General features: G+C 31.9%; 1 protein-coding gene across 1 annotated transcript in view; it reads left to right on the top strand.

The window, feature by feature from the left end:
- The window catches only part of LOC145319389 (uncharacterized), a 38,762-nt gene that overhangs the window by 1,267 nt on the left and 17,569 nt on the right, over nt 1-19,926 (top strand). Inside the window, exons 2-6 of the mRNA XM_080161506.1 lie at nt 1,906-2,094; nt 2,460-2,535; nt 3,326-3,397; nt 3,887-3,992; nt 4,548-4,612. Coding sequence (XP_080017632.1) covers nt 1,906-2,094; nt 2,460-2,535; nt 3,326-3,397; nt 3,887-3,992; nt 4,548-4,612 — 508 coding nt within the window. The remainder of the gene's footprint in view (nt 1-1,905; nt 2,095-2,459; nt 2,536-3,325; nt 3,398-3,886; nt 3,993-4,547; nt 4,613-19,926) is intronic.

Raw genomic sequence — 19,926 nt, 5'->3', positions numbered from 1 at the left:
AAAATTAAGTTTTTTTATCCTAAAAGCCAAAATTTAAATGTGGTTTCACCAAATCTTCGTATAAGAACGAAGCCTATAGAGCAAGAAGGGGTTGAGGTGTGTTAATCCCCCCCCCCCCGCATAAAAAAATGGAAATACATTAGATTCCAAACCTATAATCCCCAGGGAGTAAGGGAGGGGACAATGGATCGAATATTCAATTTTTAGGAGTCTCAGACTTTGGGGACTGGCTTAAAGGGAATGTGCAAGAATTTAGCAGTTTCTGACTGAGTTTGGGGACTTGCGCATAGAATGCCGCTACTCGTTATGTATGTTTTGAATATTGCAGACGGGGAGAAGGGATAAGGGAAGTGAGGGGAAGGGAAATAAACACTCGTTGTGTTAGTTTGGAATGTAGCAGACGGGGAGAAGGGAGAAGGGAGGTGGGGAAAGGGGCAAGGGAAATAAACGGAATAAAAAGGGGCAGTCATATTCTTGCTAGCAGCTGGCAGGGTCCAATAATATTTTAATATAAAAATCACACCAAAAAACCTCAATATATTTCATCAAAAACAAGTTGTGATTTCACTTTTCATGACGCTATGGAAATCTATTATTCAATTAACAATCCCTTTATAATTTCCTACAAATTTATTGGATTAAACTGGATTTCATGCCCTTTCTTTGATAACTCTTATATTGAATTAATTGCCCATTGTCCCCTCCCTTACTCCCTGTATAATCCCTCATTTTATCCTTCACCCCCCACTTAAAAAATCTTGGACGTCCTTGCTTTAGCAGTCATAGGCAATGGTACTAGTACCTAAATAGGGAAGTATGTTTAACTTTATCACCCCCAAAAAAGGTTAAAGGGTCGCTCATGCTTCCCCTAGGGTCAAAGCCTCTAGAGGCAGAAGCTGAAAGTAAAGTAATTATTAGCTAAAATGTAGTAAAGATTTTAATAATACAACAAAAAAGAAAAAAAATAATGTTTAAAAAAGGGTTTTATAAATAAAATAGAACAAAAGAAGTCTTGAGAATGAGTCGTAGAATTATTTAAAACAATAAAACTAAGACGTGTATACATGATAATGACTCTACAAAACTGTGTTTAATTAACTATCTCAGCTTCTACAGTAAGAGCCGTGAACTCATAAGTGTTTACTACTGGCATTGTAAGATTTCTATTCGTAGCTCTGTAAATGTGTTTTATTGGCTAGAGATCATATAGTTAAAGCTGTGTACGCATTACTGTATTGAGAAACTTCATTATTTAGACTTCAAAATGTCTTTTTAATATTTTATGAAAACATGATATTCTTTACCGCCGACTATATTCACACCTAAAAAATACTTAGAAATTAAGAAAGAAAAAAAAAATTTCCTTTCGAAGTTTTGAATAATATACAGGTTGGTAAACAACTGCAACGGTCCAGAGGAAACAAAAAAATGTATGTTCTTTACGAAATCATATCGTTTGTGGCTCTAACTGTAGTAATTAAAGCATGTATTACATACATAAAAGTCTTCCTAGAAATTTCTTAAAAACATGACAACTAATGTACATACATTGTTCTTATATAATTTTCTTGTACAACCCTTCTTGAGGGTATAAGAAAGATGTCTAACCCTTTTCAATACACTAGCCTCTAGAGATTTTTCCCCAAAAATTATAAACAAAATTTTTAGAACAACGCTTGGTTGAGCCCCCCCCCCCCCCGCCTACCCCTCCTCCCCCCATTGACAGTGGTGGGCATAGAAAAAATTGGGCTCCTTTTTCAGTAACTGATATGCACTTTTGGGAAAGCACCAGAGTTTATTTTTGAAAAAGAAGGAACACAACAGCAACAAATAGTATTTGTGTCATAATAATACAACCGTAATACAATTAAGATATTTAAAATAAACGTTTAAAAAATGTTTTAGATTTGAAATCATCAATGCGGAAGGCAAATACCCAACCATTGTTATGTCTCCATCCGCAGCCGCACCCGCGCTCACCGACGAGACGGACAAATCATCTGGTGGCAGTGCTGCAAGCGCCAGAAACCTGCAGCTGGCCTCCAGTATTGGTTCCAGGCATTTTGATCTGACTGGAGCTAATGGCAGAACAGGAAAGTGCAACATTATTCAAAATTACTTATTTTGCTTTCTTTCTTAATTTGATTTTTTTCCAATAAGCGAAACTAGTCTGTCAGAATGGTGTCAACATGTCACTGATGAATGTCGCATTAAAATTTTGTATCTAGAAAGGAGAGGGAGAAGTTGACCCTTCATTTTCAAACTTAGTTTTGAAATAAAAAGCAGAAGAAACCCTTTTTAGAGGGAATCTATTTTCAAGGGCGATTTTTTTGTGAAAGTAAAGATACCCATCCCAAAATAGAACCTTCCCTAAACCTTCTACAGACAGACAAACGGTTGCACAAACATCATGTTACTTTTATATATCTATAAGTATAAAAATGTTGAACTGGCCCAGGTTCTACTCGTAACCTGGCGGAAGGAGGAAGAGGTTCAACAAAAGTACAGAAAACTGCCCAACAAAAACAGGAAGAGGTAATAGATATAGAAAGTCTAGATGATCATTCTCTTAATTGAAACACAGTGAAAGGACAATCTGACAACCTTTTTGGTCAGAAAAAGTACTTATTTCGGTATGAAAAGGCAGGTATTTTTTTGCATTTCATATTGAAATTAATAAGTCAGTTAAAAAAGTTATTTTTCTGAGGATAAAGCTTTGCTGGGAGAAATTAATTTTTAGAAATTTTTGTTTGAAAGTCCTAACTATGCATGACGTTTCTTACTACAACGTTAAGCTCCATACATACCAGCAATATAAATTATTATCAATGTTGTATGTATACATCAGATTTTATCGAGGCTACGTTTTACTTTTGAGTAACATATGTAGGTCTTTTAACCTACTCCATAACTGCAATACACAGTAAATTATGGCCGACTAATTGATGTACATCGCCAAATGTTAATACACAAAATTAATCCCTTCTGTAGATTACAATTAGTGGTTGGAAGTGGACACTCAATGTAATAAACCAACCAAACAAAATTCATTAAAAGTACCCAAAATACTTAAGCCTATGAATAAGAAAACGTTGTTTTAAAACTTTGGGGCTAGTGTAATAAACAGACCATTGTCCCCTTTCTCTTTGATTAAGATACATCGGATTTTCATAGGGACTGCGTTGTACTACGTTAAACAAATGTGGGTTTTAGAATGTTAAATAAACAGCTAATCCATAACTGGGGTACATAGTAGTTTACTTGCAAATTACTGTCTGATTATGTAAATAATTATTCTTGTTAACACAATCTTGTTGTAATTTAGGATGATTTTATCAAGACTCTGCAGTCAATGGTCACTGGAGATATAGTCAAGCAACATTCCAAGGCTCTCAAGGTAAAGTACAGGGATAAGACAGTGGATTAAAAATTAATATACAAACCAAATTAAATTTTCATACGCTTACAAAATTACTCCTTCTGTTTAAATTTCAATTTCTGGTGAAAGGTATGGATACCGCTAGTTAGGAATCTAACCAATCAAAATTCAGAAATGGTACCCAATGTTTTTAGAACCAACGATTAAGATTAAGCAATAATAACACTTTTGGGTACCGGTGAAATTTACAAAACTGGTTTTAATCTTGTAGTTTTTCCTTTTAATATCCGCAGAAAACTGCGATAAAATTGCATTATCCATTTTTTATTGATTTCTCTTATATTGCAAATGAATTAAACAAACTTCATAGGATTAGAGCCTTCTTTAGGATAGAAATAGGTTATTGCAAAAAAAAATATAATAAGGGGATGTAAGGGGCTCGGTGGTTCATTTTTATGTATAGGAAAAGCACCTCTCTTTGTACATTTGATGTTATTTTTTTTCTAGGAGTCAAAGTACAGAAAACTGGAAACTACAGAGGAAGATCCCTTTGTCTGGAAGTTCTTCATCCGTCCTACAGATCTTGAGTCACTTCTACAAGACAAATCAAGGAAGAAATATTTTTCTACATAAACTATTTTTTTAAATTTTTGAGTAAATTTTTGTATATAAGACAGTCTCAGTCTTTTCTATTTTATAAACAACTTAATGAATAATAATTAAACTATTGAAAGTCTAAGACTTAGGCTGTTAACCAAATAATGATGTAGTTATTACAAATTATTATGATTCAGAGTGTTAAAATAAAAATATTATCTAATTCAGGTTGAAAAATTTTGTATTTTAAATTATTGTTTGTATTTGTTATATTTGCCATTTTAAAAGATTTAGAATAGATTTTAGACTAGTTATAAGTATCATGTTAATCTCATTTTTATTTAATTAAATTTAGTTTTAGTTTTAAGAAGTGAATCTACCCATAATGATTTTTCATCAAAACCTAGTAAAAATAAACCTAAAATATTGTAATCTTAGCCTTTAGTAAAACTATTTAAACAAGCTTAGACTCATAATAGTGTAATGTAAAATGTAATAGAAAATAAAGTTTAGAAGTAAAGTTTTTGTTGTTTGTTGAATTAAAATTGAAATGAAAAATATTTGTGCAGGATTACTGGGTTAGTAAACAATGCTGTAGATGCAGATATTAAACAAGTTACAAAAAATAAAATTCAGGTACAAAATAAAAAGTTGAAACTGGTGGCTTCGCCCATAGTGAGAAATTAGATGGAATAATAATTTTCAAATGTCAGTTTCTTTAGAAACTCTCCCCCAAAAAAACGTCTTAAAAGCTTCCCTGACTAAGATAATTTAATCGGTTCATTGATTACCAAAATTAATATAATTGAAAAAGAACAAATATATCCAAAACAAAATGTATCACTTCTAAAAATAGTTGTTAAAAAAAATAATCTGTATTGAAACGGTGCAGTGGTAAATAAATAAGACCGAGGATTAACGAAGTCGAAAAAAATTCTCATACAAAATTATTGTTTTTTGTTTCATAAATTAATTTCAAACAACGCTAAATGAAATTTTAAATTAAGGATCGACAGCTGTTCATCTTTAGTGTTGAGACTTCGCTGTTGCAGCAGCTAATTACAAATTTTAGCAGTTAAAAATAAAACTGACAGTGAAATCTCTTAAATTACTCCATATAACATCAACAAAATAATCATAGTTCAATTCAATAGACTTTAATAGGAAGACGATGAAATGGGTTTCTTCGCATTTTGACAGTAGATTTTGATTATTTTAGGTAAGGTCAGGTAAATGTTAATGATTGCCCCGCAGGGTTAGGATGATACCCTAGTAGTTTTTAAATCTGAAAAGTAGTGACAAAACCTTGTCTAATCTGAGTTTTGACAGGTTTTCCTCAGGTTTTAATCTGCCCGCCCCTCATCAATCAACTCTGACATTTGATTACATTTCGTCAGATTGTAATCTGACGAAACCTGTGTTTTTGCGCAAAAAGGTACTAAAACTCAGATTACTCAGGATTTGCCGCCAAATTTTTAATCTGTCAGGGGGGATTTCAGATTATAATCTGACGAATCTGACACAATGTGAGCAAAGTTCAGGTGATTAAGATCGTAATCTGTGATTAAATTGACCCTCAAAATTTGCCCAGTTAATCCCTTATCTGACATATGATGATAAACAGTCATACTCTAACCTGACATTTGATGACAAACAGTCATACTCTAATCTGACAATTGATGACAAACAGACATACTGTAATCTGAAATTTGATGACAAACAGTCATACTGTAATCTGACATTTGATGACAAACAGTCATACTCTAATCTGACATTTGATGACAAACAGTCATACTGTAATCTGACATTTGATAACAAACAGTCCTACTCTAATCTGACATTTGATAACAAATGGTCATACTCCTAACTGACTTTTAGTGACAAACAGTCATACTTTAATCTGACATTTGATGACAAACAGTCATACTCTAATCTGACATTTGATGACAAACAGTCATACTCTAATCTGACAATTGATGACAAACTGACATTTGATGACAAACAGTCATACTCTAATCTGACATTTGATGACAAACAGTCATACTCTAATCTGACATTTGATGACAAACAGTCATACTCTAATCTGACATTTGATGACAAACAGTCATACTCTAATCTGACATTTGATAACAAATGGTCATACTCCTAACTGACTTTTAGTGACAAACAGTCATACTTTTATCTGACATTTGATGACAAACAGTCATACTCTAATCTGACAATTGATGACAAACAGTCATACTCTAATCTGACATTTGAAGACAAACAGTCATACTCTAATCTGACATTTGATTACAAACAGTCATACTCTAATCTGACATTTGATGACAAACAGTCATACTCTAATCTGACAATTGATGACAAACAGTCATACTCTAATCTGACATTTGATGACAAACAGTCATACTCTAATCTGACAATTGATTATAAACAGTCATACTCTAATCTGACATTTGAAGACAATTAGTCATACTCTAATCTGACATATGATGACAAACAGTCATACTCTAATCTGACAATTGATGACAAACAGGCATACTCTAATCTGACATTTGAAGACAAACAGTCATACTCTAATCTGACATTTAATGACAAACAGTCATACTCTAATCTGACATTTGATGACAAACAGTCATACTCTAATCTGACATTTGATGACAAACAGTCATACTCTAACCTGACTTTTGATGACAAACAGTCATACTCTAATCTGATATTTGATGACAAATAGTCATACTCTAAACTGACTTTTAGTGACAAACAGTCATACTTCATACTGACTTTTAGTGACAAACAGTCATACTCTAAACTGCCTTTTAGTGACAAACAGTCATACTCTAATCTGAATTCAAGTGAAAAATAGTCATACTCTAATCTGATTCTTAATGACAAATAGTCATACTCTTTATTTAAACAAATAATAATTCTGATATTTTGATTTTAATAGCAATAAATTTTACAAAATTACAAAATATTTAATTAAAAAATATAAAACTATAAAATTAAATGATGGTACTCTTCAAAAGATTCTGGTTGTTCTAGTTGTGCAAATGGGTCAACAGAAGTAACTATCATAAACGATTTTGTACTTATGTAACAATCTTTTAATTAAGTTATTCTATTGAAAATTGTCTCTTTCTTGGTTTCTCATTTCTTTGTTTGTGTGGTAACTGCATCAAAAACTGCTCATCAACAATTTAAAAATAAGTTATGATGTAGTTTTAAGATTTTCAAAACCACCTCAACACCAGACTAAAAAAAATAACAACCTGACATTGAAGTGATTCTAAAATTTTGTGTTAAATTAATTTTTGACAATAGGTATACTAATTAGAAATGATTACAAATCAACATATAATATCTAAAGGGATAGTTGCATAAAGTGCGTTAGAAAAGTTTGATGGCAAACATAAGTTACAAAAATACCATCTAACATATATAATTTTCAAGTCTTGATATTTTTAAAACTACCTGTTAGAAAATTGAAATTATTACAAATGTATGTCCTCTAGATAAACTATTGAACATAAAAAAATATGCAGTTCACTAAATTCAAGTTGAAATGCAATTCTTGCAACTACCCCTTTGATGCAAAAAATAAGGAAAAATATAATACTATTAATTAGATATCTATGAATATTTGATTTCAACATTCAATTATACAAATTATACATTAAACTAAATAATAATAATATATCAGAAAAAAAAACTAAAAAACACAGAATATGCAACAATATTTTTTGTTTTTGTTAATGTAGCTAAGATCAAGATTTATATTGTGATATATTTTGAAGTAGTTTCTATATTTTTTTAATATCCTCCCCCCCCATAAAGTTTTTTTGTCTCTTATTTTGAATGTTAGATTTACAAAATTTCTTTTTAAATTACACAAATATGCAACCTTTACTGTAATTTTTTTACTCCTAGCTGTCACCAATTTTTTTGCACGAAACACAAAGTAACATTGATTATAATCCTACTAAAACCTTTTTTTAAATGACTCAGTACTTATAATCTAAAGTGTTCTTCTAACTTTTACACAATTTTTAATGAAAATTTTTAAAACTTTCAGTCTGTATGTTTGGCATGTAACATCCAATTAATATTTTTAAATAATATTCAAAGATTTTAAGCCAACAAATTAGAGATTATAGAACCAGTATAATTTCCAGTCCAATGTCCACTCCCTCTGTGGTTTATGCAAATAACTTGATTGTTATATAACACAAAAATTTAACCACAAAAACGATTATCTAGAAAAAAAACTAACCGGAAAGGATATCTAAAAAAGATACAACACAAAATATTTTCTCCAACTATTTAAATTTAATATAGTTTTTTTAATATATTTTTTTTCCTTTTAAAACTTAAACTTTACTATCTATCTATTGAAAGTAACAATTCATATATTTGTTTCTCCTTATATAAAAGTAACAGGATGTCTATATGAAAGTGTCAGTTTGTCTGTTAATACAATGGGATCTCTCTAACTGCTAAACTAGTATGGTTATAATTAACAATGTAGCTTCTCATAGGTCCTGAAAAGATGTTTTTTACCTTTTCTTTATAAAACTAAAATTGAATATTAAGGGGAGTTGATTCGTCCCCCCCCCCCATTAGAGGCTTTTAGGGGTGTACCCGCTAATTAGAAACAAAATACAGGGAGGGTAAAACCATGGGCATTTTAATACACTATTCCCCAAAGTTTTATAATAACCTTTCCTTGTTCTTTGTCTCGCCAGCTCTAGGGATATTTATTGTATTTTTATTGATTGGTTCATAAAGTTGAGTGTTCAAACGTTTCAACCACTTATTTCAATCTACAGATGGGTTAATTTTGTGTATTATCATTGGGGATATACAACAACAATTTATCGGTCCTTGCCTTATCCCTTTAGATCCCTGAAGAAAATAGCAATATCTAATGAAACACAGGGATAAGACAATGGCAGATAAATGGATGTACATATCAATGGCACACAAAATTACATCTTCTGAAGATTAAAATTAGTGGTTGAAACGTTTGAACACTCAATTTAATAAATCAACCAATCATAATTTTGTAAAAGTTATTAAACCAACGAATGAGAATACATTATCATAAAACTTTGGGTACCAGTGTTATAAACAGCCCAATGTCAAAGTAGGGAATAAGAAAGTACCCAAAGTTTTATCACCACATTGTCCAGAGAGAGAGGAAACAATGAGCTATTTATTACACTGCACTGGTCCCCAAAGTTTTTTAATAACGTTTACTCATTCGCTGATTTAACAACGTTGGGGACTTTTACTAAAAAAATTGTGTAAACAAAAAAGTGGAAAATCAACCCGCCTTAACATACATCTCCAATGATGATGCACAAAATTACCCCTTCTGTAAATTATAATTAGTAGTTAAAACATTTGGAGACTCAAAATGAGTAAAAAAGTCCCTAAAGTTGTTGTGCCAATGAATGAAAAAACGTTAAAGATTTAACAGGAATTCAAGGGATAAACCAATGGACAAAACATTTATTCATATCCCAAATGAACAAGATAATCCTACTGTAGAATAAAATTATTGGATGAAAAATTTGCACCCTTCTAATGTAAAAAAAAAAACATTCAAACTTTAATAAGAAAAACCTGTAAGTGTTGTCAACCGAAGATAACTTTGGGTACCAGCGTAATTTAAAGCCCAATGTCCCCTCCCTCCCTGGTCAAAAAGAGAGGGAGGAGACATTGAACTGTATATTACAATAATACCAAAGTTTTAATTCATTCGCTCTACACTTTGGGTACTTTTATTAAATTTGATTAGTCAATTAATATACCAGCAGTGTCCAAACGTTTTAACCAATAATTATAGAATTTAGAAGGGGTATTTTGATGTATCATCCATTGTTTTATCCCTTTTATCACTGACAATGTTATACGTCTCTGAAAAGCAGGTATATTCTAAGCTGTGAAGGATTAATTGTAGTATTAATTATAGACAGTTGACCAATGATATTGGTCATCTATTAGCTAGGCTACTTCAAGTAAGAGCATCATCTAAAAATCAGTCTACTAAAATGAATATCAGAAATGCACCTCAGCCCCCCCCCCCCTTATATTCAACTTTCCAAAATTTCACCTAAACAAACATACCAAAGGACACTTGAACTAATTGATAAAAATAAAATGTTTTAAATGGATGTGTGGACTTTCTGATAACATTTATAAAATAATTATGAAAAGTTTAAAATGGATAGAACATTCTAACATGTAAAATAAATGAAATATAACCATTATGTACGGACAAACAGACCCTAACTATATAAAAAGCTTCTCTTTTGACGAGGAAACATACAAAAGCGAAGCTCCAAAGTAGTAAAACCAGGGAAAAGGGATTGGATACTAACAAACAATTCTAAGTGAAAATTTCCCCACAATCTCCTTCCCCTTTTTCTGAAGTTATTACCCACTTCCCTTCATTTACATCAAGAAACAAGTTTTACGCCAACTCTACGCCAACAACATATTTATAAAAAAAAATGTAATATTTGTTGATTATCAATAGGATAATTCTAGCTAACCGGACCGACCCCAATTATACAAAGTCGCTTTAAAAAAAAACAGGGATCTAAAGGGAAAAGACAAAGGCTGATAAATTGATGTACTTCCCCAATGATTATACACAAAATCACCGTTTCTGTAGAATTAGATTAAAATTATTGGTTGAAGCGTTTGAACTTTCAACTTAATGAAACAACAAATCAAAATTTACTAAAAAGCCCAAAGTTGAAAAGCCAACGAATAAGAAAACATTTTTATAATAATTTGAGGACTAGTGTAATTAACAACCCATTGTCCCCTCTTTCTCTGAAAAAAAACAGTATAGTAGTTGGGGAGGGAGGGGACATTGGGCTGTTTATTACTATAGTCCCTAAAGTCTTATGATAATGTTTTCTTATTCATTGCAAACTTCGTTGAAAACTTTGGGGACTTTCAACCAATAATTGTAATCTACAGAAGAGGTAATTTTGTGTACCATCATTGGGGATGTACATAAAATTATCGGCCATTGTCTTATCCCTTTCGATTCCTGAAAAGAAGTTAGCTATGCAAAAGTAACAATTGTTAAAAGTCTAAGCTTTCCTATAATTCTGGTTGGTCTTTCCATATGTCCGTTCAAAACGCATAGCTCCCCTTGGACGTCTATGCCCCCCCTATCAATAAAAAAGCTTGGACGTCCTTGATACCACGAGTTTTTTGGGAGGTAATTAGGTTAGGTCTGTACATCCGTAATTAATAAATTTTGTCCCATTGCAATGCATTGGTTTCAAGCTTTGCACGATAAATAGTTGGCTGGTTTTGCTGTGCTACTTATTGTTGAAATTGTACTTGGCTAGAATAAGTATAGCTAGTTTGAAGTGCACTCTTATTTCATAGCTGTATTTTATTAAAATAAGAAACATATATTGCTGCGGTATTTCTTCTATTAGAAATAATTAAAGAATGCTATTGTTATGTTAGTATGGATATGATAGTTCTTATTAGACTATCAATTTAAAATATTTTGCTTCGCTAATCATGAACATAATTTTCCCTATTAATATTAAATTGTCAGCTAGATTTTCTGCAAGAGGGGGAGAGGGAGGGAGATAGATAGAAAGAGAGAGAGAGAGAGGAGAGAGACAGAGAGAGACAGAGAGAGACAGAGAGAGAGAGAGAGAGAGAGAGAGAGAGAGAGAGAGAGAGAGATAGAGACAGAGAGAGAGAGACAGAGAGAGAGAGAGGAAAAGAGAGGACAATGAGCTGTTTAAAACACTTGTTCCCAAACTTTTATATTTACGTTTTCTTATTCGTTGGCCAAACAACATTGGGGAATTTAAATGAAATCTGATTGGTTGGTTTATTAAATTAGGGATCTAATGTACTTTCAAAATTTGTTTGGGTGAGGGTATATAATAGTTAGTTCTATGTAGCTGCACATCTTATAGACAAAAAAAAGCTTCACTACATAGAGATAAATTGTTCATGGTAATAAATGTATAGATAGATTTAATTATATCTGCGCTACTTGACTTAATTTTTAAAAGCAAAGCTTTTCTATTATAAATTTCGGTCCGTCCGTACGTAACTGATAGCTTTTTTCGTTAATTTAGGCAAGTTAGAATTGTCCTATTGATTTCAAACTTTGAATGATGATTTCAGTAGTAGTTAGGTAAGATTTAGAAAGCGTAGCAACTTTATAATCGTTACCAGAATGTCCGTAAGTTCATTTTAAACATGTTGATTTTTATCTTTTTTTAACAACATATTTTTATTTGATATAATCATCCGATTGATCTGAAATTTATAGTACTGGTTCCTAATACAATAAAACACAATGTTATAAGCGAAGCATCTCTATAATCAAGTCCTAAAAAAGTCGGAATGTCCTTAGACAGAATTCTGTATTTACAAAAAAAATGCATATAATTTTGTCAAAACTTTTATATTTATATTTTGTAAATTCAGTTCTGATACTCTATAAAAGTTAATGTTCGTCTGTCATACCGTTCCAGAGCTTAGTTTTTATGGATGTTGTCATCCTTGTTCTTAAGTAAAGTGTAGATGTTGTCCTTGTTAAATGCGTCCGTGTGGTTTATTTACATAACAAATCTAAGTTGAGTAGGGATAGATCAATGAAAAAAAAACAATGAATTGAAGTAAAGTGTAAGCTTTTGTGTTCTTATTAAAAGCGAAGCTTTTCTATAATTAGGGTCGGTCCGTCCGTCCGTCCGTAATGGATAGCTTTTTTCGTTAATTTAGGCATGTTAGAATTGTCCTATCGATTTCAAATTTTGCATGGTGATTTAGAAAGCGTAGCAACTCTATAATCATTACCAAAAATTCCGTACGTCCATTTTAAACATGTTGATTTTTAAACTTTTTTAACAACAAATTTTTATATGATCTAATCATCTGATTGATTTGATTTTTGATATATCGATTCCTGGGACAACAAAGTATAATGTTATAAGCGAAGCAACTCTATAATCAAGTCCTAAATATGTAAGTATGTCCATAAACATTATCCTGTATAAAGCAGTTTTTCAACAAATTTACTTACAATTTTGTTTCGACTCTTATACATTTTTATTCTGATTATTCAGTTCTGACACTATATAAGTGTTAATGTCCGTTTGTCTTTCCATTTCAGTGCTTCGCTTTTATGGATGTTGTCATCCTTGTGTTAATCTATTGATTACTTGACACTTGATATACTAGCGGCTGCATACCTAACATTTAGAAGCTTTGTATTTGAAGGGGTAGGGAGGAAACAAAATAGCATAAAACCATCCTAAAATGTAAGACCAATGTGAAGATTCTCTAAAATAAAGAACTCAATCAGTTCGGTAGCTTTCAAAATCTTAGGTTACAAACAAAACAAGGATGACAACATCCACAAAAGTGAAGCTCTGAAACGGTAGGACAAAAGGGCATTAACACTTGTAAGGTTTTTAGAACTGAGTCATCAGAATATAAATGTATAATAGTCGAAGCAAAATTATAAGTAAATTTGTTAAAATTGCTTGATGCGGGATAATGTTTAAGGACATACTTACATTTTTATGACTTGATTATAGAGTTGCTTCGCTTATGATATTGTACTTTGTTGTCCCAGGAATCAGTATACCAAAAATCAGATCAATCAGATAATTAGATCATATTTTGTTGTTAAAAAGTGAAAAAATCAACATGTTGAAAATGGACGTACGGACATTCTGGTAACGATTATAGAGTTGATATGCTTTCTAAATTGTACCTAACTACTACAGGGATCACCATGCAAAATTTGAAGTCGATGGGACAATTCTAACGTGCCTGAATTAACGTAAAAAGCTATCCGTTACGGACGGACGGACCCTAATTATAGAAAAGCTTTGCTTTTAAAAACCTTATTACTATATTTAATACAAAGAGATATATAGAGTAGCCCTGCCCCTGATGATAATAAATGAACAAAGAGGGGAAATTGAACTGTTAATTACACAAGTACCCAAAGTTTTAAGATCATGATTTATATTCATTGGATTAAGAACTTTAGGTACTTTAATTAAATTTAGATAGGTTAGTTCTTTAAAAGCTTGTAAATGTTTCAACTAATAATTTTAATCTATAGTAATGGTAATTTTGTTAATTTCTGTAGAAAAAAAATATTTATTGAAAATTTTGGACCAATCAAAATTCAATAAAACTTTTTGAACAAATAAGATCACAGGGTTTAAAAAAACTTTGGGTACCATCAGGGACGCCCTTGGGTACCAATGTAATTTATGGTCCAATGGCCCCTTCCACTGTGTTAATTATCCCTAACAAACAGCAACCCATTTTAAATATACCCAATATGATTGCACCACCTTTGTCTGGAAGTCCCAACTATGCATGGTACTTAGTTGCGCCTGTTTATAGGCCAAGGCATTCCCACTACGCTCACTATTAGTGTCATGTTTCAGACATAGCAGCAGACTGTAACATTTTTTAAGTCTCTAGTATAACGCGGTGTGACCAGGACTAGAGTAATAAACAGCACATTTTCCCCTCCCTGGATTGTACTATCTCTGTCTTCACTACAGACTAAATTTTCGTTTTTAACAGAAATCTTAAGGAATAAGACAATGGACGATAAAGGGGGGGGGGGCGAAAGTGACACTTTTTGAAACCAAAACTAAAAGTCAAAAAAGGAACTCAACTAAAAAAAGAGTTACAGATCTGAGATTTTGCATGGCAGTTGCTTTATAGGGGTAAAATATGGAACTGTGAAGAAACGGCGGCGCAACCGCCGAAAACCGCCGTTTCCCGCCGAATTTTTTTTTGCCTTTTCTCGGCGGTTTTCGGCGGTTGCGACGCCGTTTCTTCACAGTTCCATATTGTACCCCTATAAAGCAACTGCCATGCAAAGTGTCAGACCTGTAACTCTTTTTTCAGTTGAGTTCCATTGACTTTTAGTTTTGGTTTCAAAAAGTGTCACTTTCGCCCCCCCCCCCTTTATCGTCCATTGTCTTATTCCCCCCCCCCCTTTATTTATGCACCTCAATAAACCTTTTTTTTCAAAGTTAAACTTTTTAGTAGATAGGTTAAGACTGGTTTGTACAACCCAATAAATAATTTTAAAAACAGTTCATGAGCTAACAAACGACAGATTACACAACCTTGGAACAAGTAAAATTTCCAGTCCAATGTCCCCTCCCTACTTGATTTTTACAAAGCTTCATTAAATCGTAACACAGACAAGCGTGTGTACCAGTGTAATTTATGGTCCAATTGGCCCCTTACTCGCTATGTTTGTTAAAAAATATTAATCCTATAAAAATGTTTGGGTATAGTCCCTTTTGTGACAACGCCTCTTAAGGGGCGATTCATTGTATTTTCACATTAGATTTTCTCCTATTTCAAGGTTCTAACCCTGCGGAGCCAATTGCCTAACCCTGTGGGGCAATCACCTAACCTAACCTATAAAAAGCTACTGTAAAAATACGATAAATTGCCCCTTTAGAGTCGTTGTCACGGAAGGGAGTATACCCAAGTGTTTTAGTAATTATGAGACTTTACACTTTAAAGGAGAATCATATCGTTGAAGCGGTTTGGTGGATCTTTCGGTACACACAGACAGACACATAGATATCTTGTTACTTTTACATAAGATAATCAAACTTGTTATTTGTTTACATTCTTATTTAAAGTTTAACTTTTAGTTTTTAGAATGTTTGTCTCTGCAGATATAATTATAATGATAAATGCATATTGTCAAATGGTCACAAATAATGTGACAACCTAACCTAATATTAAAGCAGCTAATTATACCAAAACATGTTATTAAAACATAATCAAAACTGACACATTTATTGCAGATAATCTAAACTAACCTTTATATTTTATTTGTTTAGGGATGGTAATAAATCAAGGATCTTACGGGATAAGACAATAGACGATATATTGATTTACATACCCAATGATGATAATAAAATTAACCCATCAAAAGTACATGAGCAGATGGAAATTTTTTTTAATGTTAAAGCTTTGCTCATAGATATGCATCATTTAAGTTTTAAGCATAAAGCCAGAAAAATGATCTTTGTTTAATCATGATTTTAGACTATTTTTAATTAAATCAATATTGCTATTTTAATTTGCCTAAAAATTATCAGAGTAAAATGTAACAGTCGAAAGGGTCTACCTTCAATCTAGAAAAGGTATGATTTAAAATTAAGATTTGTGACTTTATCTAATTTACTCTAAAACGTTTCTAATAGTTTATGTTTAAGGTAGGGGAAAGACAATGGCATATAAAATTATAAATTATTTTCCAGTATGGTTTCATAACCGATTAATATCCAGTGGATTAGAACTGGTTCTCAACCATACTTAAAAAGCATGTATCATAGCGTATTATATCCAGTTTTCTACGAATATAAAAATGTATAATCATAATATTAAAACCAGTTTTGTTAGCCGGCGTGTTTGGCATCTCAGAGCTAGTTTTAATCATATAATGCATTCAAATGCATTGTAGAACCAGCTTTATATCTATTTCTTATAATACCAGGTTCTTAACAAGCCCCCCCCCCCCCATCCCCACTACTCCATGGTTACGAATTTAATCTTGTAATACTCGTCCCATTTCCTCATAACTATACCCTACTAAATGTTTGGGTTGATATCATATTATAATATAAAAATTCCCGCAAATATAAATATTAAATAAATAAAATAAAACAAAGTAATAAAATTCTAACCTTAGGATTCTTTCAAAAATTGCACTTTGATTTCTTTTTAGTTTGTTTGTTTATTATTATTTTTGATCTTTGGTAAAATGGTGATTTATGATTTAGCATTAAAAACCACGACATTTTTATATTCAAAAAATATTCATTATATTGATCATACAATGTCGAGATTATTATTGCTAAAATATCTTTCATGTAACTGCAAAAAAATCAATTGATAACTTTGTTTTCATATTTTTGTTTAAAATAACATTTACTTTTAACACAAACACATATCACACGGCTCGCTTCGTAGTTCATGCGACGAAGGTCACATATATACTAGAGTCATATTCCTCCCTTTTTTCATTCCCAACCCCCATTTATGAACAAAGGTATATCATAATCAGAGAGAAAATGTCTAAAGGGATAAGTCAATTTAAAATTCAAATATTATATGTTGTTTCAGTTTTATTATTAATTTATTATTACACTAGCGGTTACGCCCCTAGAAGCCTCTAGGGGCACTTAAGTTAGCAGTGGGAAAAGTCAACCTCATCCAATATTAAATATGAGTTTCAAAAGAATAAAAAAATAGTTTAAAACTTTCCCAGGACCTATAAGAAGCTTCACTGTAAAGGAAAACAATATCAGTTCAGCGGTTAGCAAGATCCTTTGGGACAGACAAAAAACGCTTACTACTTAGATAATAGGACTACAATGATGATAAAAACACATATTAAAAGCGAAGCTTTTCTATAATTTGGGTCGGTCCGTCCGTCCGTCACAGAGAGCTAGATCTTTTCGTTAATTTAAACAGGTTAGAATTGTCCTATCGATTCCAAACTTTGCATGATGATTCCTGTAGTAGTTAGGTACAATTTAGAAAGCGTAGCAACTCTATAATCAATACCAGAATGTCCGTACGTCCATTTGAAACATGTCGATTTTTAACTTTTTTGACAACAAATTTTTGTATGTTAAAATTATCCCATTCTTCTGATTTTTTGAAAACTGATTTCTAATACAACATGGTAAAATGTTATAAGCAAAGCATCTCTTTAAACAAGTCCCAAAAATGTAAGAATGTCCTTAAACAGTCTCATCTATTTATGCAGTTTTGCAACAAATTTACTTACAATATTGTTTGTACTGATTCATTAATATTCTGCTAATTTAGTTCTGACAATCTACAAGTGTTAATTGTCGTTTGTCCTTCCATTTCAGAGCTTCGCTTTTATGAATGTTGTCATCCTTGTTTAAGAAATAAACATATCAACAAATTATACAATATCAGGCAAACTTATTGTGTATATGTAAGATATTTGTATAGTAGGACTAGTAAAATACTTTTCAGTATGGATTCGAAACCGATTAATATCCGCTGGATTAGAATCGGTTCTAAATCATACTGAAAAATCATGTATCATATTATAACAAGTATTCTGCATTATTTTTAATTTTACAATTAAACATTTCTAAATCCGCGGAAAGCTGTCTATAATACGATGCGATAAATAACTATTTCAGTGTGGATACGAATCTAATTTTTCCCTCTTGATTTAATAGGTTTTGAGTCATACTGGAAAACAAGGATGACAACATCCATAAGTAGCGAAGCACAAAAATTGTGGATGGGAATACGTAGAAGTAGATTTAAAATCAATAATAGATTTATTGGAGAAAATAGACATGAAACCTTGTTTTATTTTGTATGATGAAGATGGTTAAAGTAAATTACTTACTAGATGCACATAACAATGGGAAAAAATATTTTGAAACTGTTAATGCAAAAAAGTTTTAAAATTGGACCAAAAATGCCAAAGATATGGGGAAATATATCAACATATAAAAATAGCCAAAAACCTGCTAAAAGGCAGTTTGGCCGCCATTGTTTCTTTTCATAAAACGCCAGAAATTTAATTTTAATATCTTTAACTGAAAAATTTATGAAAATTGAACCATAAACACCAAAGATATGGGTAAAAATGTGAAAAATATAAAAATAGCCAAAAACCTGCAAAAAGGCAGTCTGACTGTCATTGTTGTTTTCTTCAAACGACAGGAAATTAAATTTTGATATCTTTAACTGAAAAAATTTCGAAAATCGGACCATAAACACCAAAGATATGGAGAAAAATGTGAAAAATATAAAAATAGCCAAAAACCTGCAAAAAGGCAGTCTGACCGTCATTGTTGTTTTCTTCGAATGACGGGAAATTTAATTTTGATATCTTTAACTGAAAAAAATTTGAAAATCGGACCATAAACACCAAAGATATGGGGAAAATTTGGAAATTTTAAAAAATAGCCTAAAACCTGCTATAAAGCAGTCCGACCGCCATTGATGTTTTATAGTTAATTGTGCTCCTTAATGATGGGAATGTTGTCAAAAAATTTCAGCTCTCTATCTTTTATAGGAGCCGAGAAAATCACGTTTCCCCCAATTCATTAATTACGGACGGACAGACGGACGGACAGACGGACGGACAGACGGACGGACAGACGGACGGACAGACGGACGGACGGACGGACGGACATTGTGAATTATAGAGTAGCTTCGCTACTAAAAATGTATCATATTGTAGACAATTATCAAAAAAAAACAGAACACTTTTTGTAGATGAAAATAATCAGTGGAAAAGTTTTGACACTACATGTTTGTACCAACCAATTCAGATTTAGTAGGCCATATCAGAGAATTCAGGATATAGAACAGGCGCACTCCGAATCCACCTTGTTAAACATGTGCGCGGCCAGCTCGGAATACATGTCCTACATCGTCCAAAAAATTTTATTGGCATAAAGGTCATTACCTAAGCTTTTTAAAGTGGGGTCAAACGTCCTGACTGGTCCTAGGAGCTATGGCCGTGTGAAAAATGTCCGGTTTTATTTGCCCCACCCTGTATATTCAATTTTTTCTTATTTGCTTTTGGTACTTTTATTAAAGTTTTATAATCAACAGGGACAAGACAATGGCTGATAAATTGATGTACATCCCCAATGAAGATATACAAAATACCCTTTCTGTAGATTACAATTAGTGTTTGAAACCTTTGGACACTCAACTAAATGAACCAACCAATCAAAATTTAATAAAAGTCCCTAAGATTGTTTAGCCAACGAATAAGAAAACATTTTTAATGACTTTGGGGACTAGTGTAATAAACATCACAATGTACACTCCCTCTATGAATTATTATACTTGGATTTAAATTAAATAAGAATGACATC

The sequence above is a fragment of the Acartia tonsa genome, chromosome 5 (assembly GCF_053477335.1).
Source record: "Acartia tonsa isolate MP-2025a chromosome 5, ASM5347733v1, whole genome shotgun sequence".
In the NCBI taxonomy this organism is placed as follows: Eukaryota; Metazoa; Arthropoda; class Copepoda; order Calanoida; family Acartiidae; genus Acartia; species Acartia tonsa.
Note: the sequence above shows the minus strand (reverse complement) of the source record. Positions and strands in the feature narration are given on the sequence as shown.